The sequence below is a fragment of the Dreissena polymorpha genome, chromosome 8 (assembly GCF_020536995.1).
Source record: "Dreissena polymorpha isolate Duluth1 chromosome 8, UMN_Dpol_1.0, whole genome shotgun sequence".
Classification (NCBI taxonomy): domain Eukaryota; kingdom Metazoa; phylum Mollusca; class Bivalvia; order Myida; family Dreissenidae; genus Dreissena; species Dreissena polymorpha.
In genome coordinates, this window is record NC_068362.1 from 46,949,958 (window position 1) to 46,956,607 (window position 6,650).

Consider the following 6,650-nt stretch of genomic DNA (forward strand, 5'->3'; position numbering starts at 1 on the left):
TTTATATCGTCTACACGGGGTTTCAACTGCTGCGCTTTTGGTTGTTTATTTTACACAAAACATGACCACCTGGATACTTGACAATTTACTTATAAGGCTTGAGATTAACTTTGTGAATACTCTGAACGTCAGAGTCTTTTCCCGGTCATCGAGACACTTGCTCATAAAATTTGTTTCAATGATATATTGGCAGATATAAGTGTTAAAAAAATAACAAACCCTGTTCAAAATGGTTATGTTTCTTAGTGCATCAGGTGAGATTTCTAGGGCCATCCAGATCCTCTGTGTTTCGGTATTTGTTTGGGGTCATGTTTAAGGTACGCATGTATACACAATACCAAATGATATGCTTTAAAGTTAACTGCACAAAATCTTTGTAAAATAAGAAACTTTCTCATTTCTGGTTTATTGGCGCAGTAAGCAAACATAGAACTTCATGGCGGATAATTTGTTCACTCTTTTCAGGATAATGCAGTAAGTCAAGTTGTGGAAAAAATACTATTTTTTATTTTTATTATTGTAAATGTATATAGAACTCATTTAATTGAACACACATGGTACAATGGAACAAAATTTATGTATAAAACAACAAATATAAAGGTAAATCATACAATATCATAACTATTGAGCAAAACGATGAATTATGAATATAGCAACAAAAGGATTGTATATATAATCTTATGATTGATTGCTTGCAACAACGACCACTAAGTTTAATAACATACTAGTTGACATCCCCAGTATGAACAATCTTGCAGGCTAACACACATGGTACAATGGAACAAATATATTGTATAAAACAACAAATATAAAGGTAAAACATACAATATCATAACTATTGAGCAAAACGATGAATTATGAATATATTTACAAAAGGATTGTATATATGATCTTATGATTGATTGCTTGCAACAACGACCACTAAGTTTTTCAACATACTAGTAGACATCGCCAGTATGCCCGATCTTGCAGCATAATGTTTGAAGTCTCGTGTGAAAATATACGTTCAAATGAAATGTTGTATGCAGAAAAGTTGTAGTGTTCGAAAAAGATAAGTTCCACGATGAAGCACTGGGTACTACCCCGCTAGCATCTTAGAATGACACGGTATGCGAAATAAAGAAACGTTTTCACGGAATTGTCATCAAATAATGCATTGACCGCATCCGAATGTGTTTTACCCACATATGCTTCTTTGCATTAAAAAACTGTATGGATTTCACAGGTGGGTAGGCGTTCACATACAAATATAAAAGTGTCACACAAAATATCATTACTAATAGATAATATCATAGTCTCCTAACAGCAGCATGCAACAACAATAATGCCATTTTTACGTCTGCGGTCAATACTGAACCAAACATGTTCGATTACATTATGTCTTAAATGTTTCTTATTACTTTTTGTCATTGTCTTCAACGGATAAGAATGAATATTGCACAGACGATCACTGTGCGGAAAAAGCTTTCATGGTCACGCGATCCATTTGCCGAATTTCTTGACTGCGAACTTAAGTTAACCTCATGCATTTGTGTGTTGCATCTCTTATCCTTTTTATTGTCTACACAATCAAGGCGGTCATAGAAGTCGTCGTATAACTTCGACAAATCCGATTCGTCGATTGGAGATACTGTTTTTACTGGTTCTGAAACTAAGATCATTTTCATGAATAATAGCATGCATTCTTGCACTAGTAAGTAGCACAAAAACACAGTATTATGGTCTATGTAATTGAACATAAACAAAGGTGCATATATTATGTATGTTGTTTTTTTCCCGACGGGCCGTCTGTAGACGGCGATTGGTAAGTCAACGGAAAAATCAATGGAAACGGACAAATATTGAAGGAACAGCAACATAGGAGCGATGGTATTATTTAATAATACTAAAACAACGACTACACTGGATTCAGTAAATTAACATTTATTATTTTCTCAAACGATCTTGATTTGATAAATAAAATATATGTAAATAAATACTTCGACAATAAATAACGGGAATATTTCCTTCATGGACTATGATATTTTACCAATAACAAAGACTTTTAAGCAGTAAGTATAATGTAACCTTACGGTTAGTGTATAATTGTAGTATGTAATTAATATAATTTGCACAGCGAGATAAAAGGATTGAGAATTGAGCATGTCATAACAATGCGCTGGCAGAAGGATTGAACAAACCCTGACTGTTGTGAGAAGAATATTACAGGAAACAGTACATTTTGAAATGGCAAAACACTAAATATGTCGTGTTCTGAGAAAACTGGGTTTAATGCATGTGCGTTAAGTGTCGTCCCAGATTAGCCTGTGCAGTCCGCACAGGCTAATCAGGACGACACTTTCCGCTTTTATGACATTGTTCGTTTGAATGAAGTCTCTTCTTAGCAAAAATCCACTTTAGGCGGAAAGTGTCATCCCTGAGTAGCCTGTGCGGACTGCACAGGATAATCTGGGACGACACTTTACGCACATGCATTATGCCCAGTTTTCTCAGAACACGACTCAAATATATCATGACATTATTTGATGAAATGACTATGGAGATAAACAAAATTTAACGATATGTGAAGAAAATGACAATATAGCAAACCGTAAAATATGTAACGAATTAAATTATGAGCAAATCTCACCAGAAGAAAGAGCAAATCGTTAATTATATTATGACGTAATAATTATTAAACTTGACATACTAGCGATGAAACAGAGCACAACAATATATTATAACGTACGAGTGAATGCACATAATTTTTAAGTAGTGTTACAGCTTTTGATAAACGAATGACTGAACGTTAATAAAAAAAATAACGAGTTGAACATTTAGTTTGCGAAAAAAATACCGACTAGAGCCTGCATAATGAGATAACAGAAAAGTTAAACATAACACTTCGAAGTTTGACGGAAAAAAGTTAGTAAAACCCATACATGATTTTGCTATAAGTTTGCTTCCACGTATGAGCATGTAAAAAGACGTTACAGAATTAGGTAGTTACTTAGTAATTTCTTCTTGTGATTGTAGCATACACACTTAATGTTTTACTCCATGGAATTGCTAGTACTTTCAGCATACAAATCCAATGTTTTTCTTTGCGTAATGGTACGAGGTGAATATGAACTTAATGTGATAATAACTTGGTTCTTCAATTGAAGAAAACGATATCGGTTTGGTAATTACTTTGCACTTCTTTGTTGTACATGTGGCAGCCGAACTGCATGTGGTACTTACGGTACTTCCTTGGTACTTCCTTGGTGTTTTTGTTTAATCTGAACTCACTAAAGCACTTACTTGGAACATCCTTGATGTACTTGTGACATACAAACTCAATGTGGTTCTTACTTGGAACATCCTTGATGTACTTGTGACATACAAACTCAATGTGGTTCTTACTTGGAACATCCTTGATGTACTTGTGACATACAAACTCAATGTGGTTCTTACTTGGAATATCCTTGATGTACTTGTGACATACAAACTCAATGTGGTTCTTACTTGGAACATCCTTGATGTACTTGTGACATACAAACTCAATGTGGTTCTTACTTGGTACATCCTTTGTGTACTTGTGACACAGGAATTCAATGTGGTGCTGCAGAGACGCCCTGAAGATCATTTTAAAGAATCGCTGCGAATCTCTCGAGCAGTAGACGTTCAAGTTGTGGTCCAGACAGCCTAAAAGGCTCTGGACACCACTGAAATGAGGTCATGTAGTTATGGTACAATGTAATCTGTATATGCAAGTAAATGCAAGGATTTAGATCCAGAAGTCATTGAAACCAACGTTTATCATTTAAAAGAATGCTTTCTTTTATTCTTTCTGCGGATTAATTTAAGTTTTGATGCACGTGACTGACAAAGGTGCGATAAAGTTATCATTTAATCGATTCGTACATATATTGCAATAACTTGTTCGCCAGAACGAATTCATTGAGGAACTATGATAAACCGCTGAACCGCTAAACTGTGTTTATTTCCGCCATAATACGCAACATAAAGAAATCATTCTATATTTGTGTAAGAATAATAAATAAATAAATTTAATACGTTTATTTGTGCTATAGACAGTCCAAGATAACACAAAATAAGCGGACGTACCTGCACGGTTGCACACTGTTCTTGTTGATGGAGTAAACATTGTAGCATTGATCGTACGCCTGCTGGAACCGTGTGTCATTTCTGCATTGCCTGTGGACGTGGGCAAAGTCTGCAGGACATAAGGGTTGCAAGTGAATTAAAAAAAGCACGAGTTTCAATGACTGCCAAGTTTCAGGGTAATTTAAAGGAAAGTTTTCGCTTCTAATAATAAGAAAAGCATTTTGGGACACTTTGCTGGCATTCGCAAGTATTTCTTGTGATGTGTGGTTTTGGGAAATAAGGATGATGATGTAGGAAGATAAAATACATGACTCGGGTAAGCACTTGTTTCTTCTCTACTTGTGCGAGTGCTAAAAAATTAGATAAGATCTATCTTACCAATCTGAACCATCAATGGTTTCGTTTGACTGCTCCAATGCAAAGACCCAAACTTTTTGATTGTATGTTTAATTTTGTGTTGTACTATATGCCCTATATTTTATAAACAACAGCTCGTTTGCCATTAATAAAAGACTACCAAAGGTTGAGAAGAATTTCTCTCCTAATAATGTCTCTCTAGTTATGTTTAACTTATATTGAAGAAATATTCTACACTACACAATTTTCATAAAATTCAGTAAAAACACAAAACTTCAACGAACCTTGTCTAAACTTGCAAATCATTTGGACCTGTGTCTTGTAAGCTTTCCAACTTTCGACTATGGCGTCACACCATGGTGAGACGCTCTCATTTACGCACGCATCAACGTTATCCACTGACTTCCCGGGTCTTGAACTGCAGTAAATAAGTTTGCATTTATTATGTAAGCAAATAAATAGCACAATTTACCAGTTGTGTTTCACCAACCGACGCGTTTACAGTCTATTATCACAGTACGGTAAAATACGTCGTATAATTACGAAATATATTTGACATTTAATTTTACTTTGATGCACACAAAATTGAAGTTCGGAAACGAAAAAAAACAAACACCAAACCGTTATATTTATGTACAGCACATGATTGTCAAGCTTTGGTACGAATGTTTTTTAATTACATGTTTTTGTTGTTGACATCCTTCAACGCAAAAGAAAATGTGGGAGGCGGAAAACTACAACGGGCGAGGCATGGTCAGGGGTGATAACCCCAAAAAAGGGTTAGGGTAAGGGTTAGGGTAAGGGTTAGGGATCGGGTTAGGGTTAGGGTTGTGTTTAGGCTAACCCAAACCCTAACCCGACCCCTAACACTAACCCAAACCCTAACCTTAAACCTCTAACCCCCCCTTGCGTAATACCATACCATGCCTCGCCCGTTGTAGTTTTCCGCCTCCCTAGCATGGGCTAATTTGACAAGGAGTCTTACCGGTTATCGTCAGTGTTCTAACATGGAACCAATTACGCGTATGACAGACCGTTGTAATGAAATTACTTCATGCATATAACCTTCTATTACAAGATGGATATGTAACTATGTTTTACCTGATAATACTACATGAATAGTTTATTTCATTGATACTCGGTGGCCTGACAGCATGCGTGTTAATTCACAGGTGGTTAACGTGTGGCTATGATAATAATTAGTAAAAACATCATTTTAAATGAAAAATAATCAAACTATAACGAAAATTCAACTTATATATATATAACATAGTATTCAACTCAAAATGAAACGAAATAGGGTGCGTCTCTTTTAACAGCCATTACTTTATCAATTGTGAAGCGATTTCCATGAACTCGAACGCATGAACGCATATATGAATTTCCGTTCTGGACATGTAAATATCTTGCCATATTTAACAACTGCTGGGTTAAATTTTAAGAAATAACACGATACACAACTCGCGTGACTTACTCGTCGACGGATGTTGTTTTTACTACTAATTGGCAAAGCATCCCGCTAACCACCTGTGTGTTAATTGCCAATTACAAATTAAGACCAAAAGAAATTCAATCAACACGTTTCGCACGTTACACCTACCTATAACAACGGCATCACTTATTTTTACGTAGCTACGATACATTTTATTAAACTATTCCTGTTATTTCTTACTCGCAAATTTCGTCGAAGAGGTGCGGCTTCTCAAGGAATGCAGAATACTTTCGTGAGATTTCGTCGGTGAGTTGCCATTGTCGAACACACGCATGGTAGTACCCATTCTCCTTTTTGGTCTCGCATTTCCGCGGATAAGTTACCCCGTGCACCGCCCTCGCCAATATTAGAGCACCTAAACATAAAAAAGTGACATCGATGAAAGTAGACAGAATGGGCATGGTAAGCATATTTGCATAAATCAAAGATTTGTAATCGCATTATTACTTGTATTGTAAATAAAAATTATAATATTATTGTTGTTATTGTTAATATACTCCTCCTCCTACTACTACTACTACTACTACTACTACTACTACTACTACTACTACTACTACTACTACTACTACTACTACTACTACTTCTACTACTACTACTACTACTACTACTACTACTACTAATAATAATAATAATAATATTATTATTATTATTATTAATAATAATATTAATAAAACAGTGATAATAATAATAAGTATTATTATTATTTATATAT

General features: G+C 35.2%; 1 protein-coding gene across 1 annotated transcript in view; it reads right to left on the minus strand.

Annotated features, from left to right (window-relative positions):
- Positions 1 to 558: 558 nt before the first annotated feature.
- Positions 559 to 6,650, minus strand: part of LOC127841650 (uncharacterized) — a 6,495-nt gene continuing 403 nt past the window's right edge. The window contains exons 2-6 of the mRNA XM_052370641.1: positions 6,119 to 6,293; positions 4,731 to 4,864; positions 4,090 to 4,198; positions 3,538 to 3,686; positions 559 to 1,651 (exon numbers count right to left, since the gene is read on the minus strand). Coding sequence (XP_052226601.1) covers positions 1,416 to 1,651; positions 3,538 to 3,686; positions 4,090 to 4,198; positions 4,731 to 4,864; positions 6,119 to 6,293 — 803 coding nt within the window. The 3' untranslated portion in view covers positions 559 to 1,415. The remainder of the gene's footprint in view (positions 1,652 to 3,537; positions 3,687 to 4,089; positions 4,199 to 4,730; positions 4,865 to 6,118; positions 6,294 to 6,650) is intronic.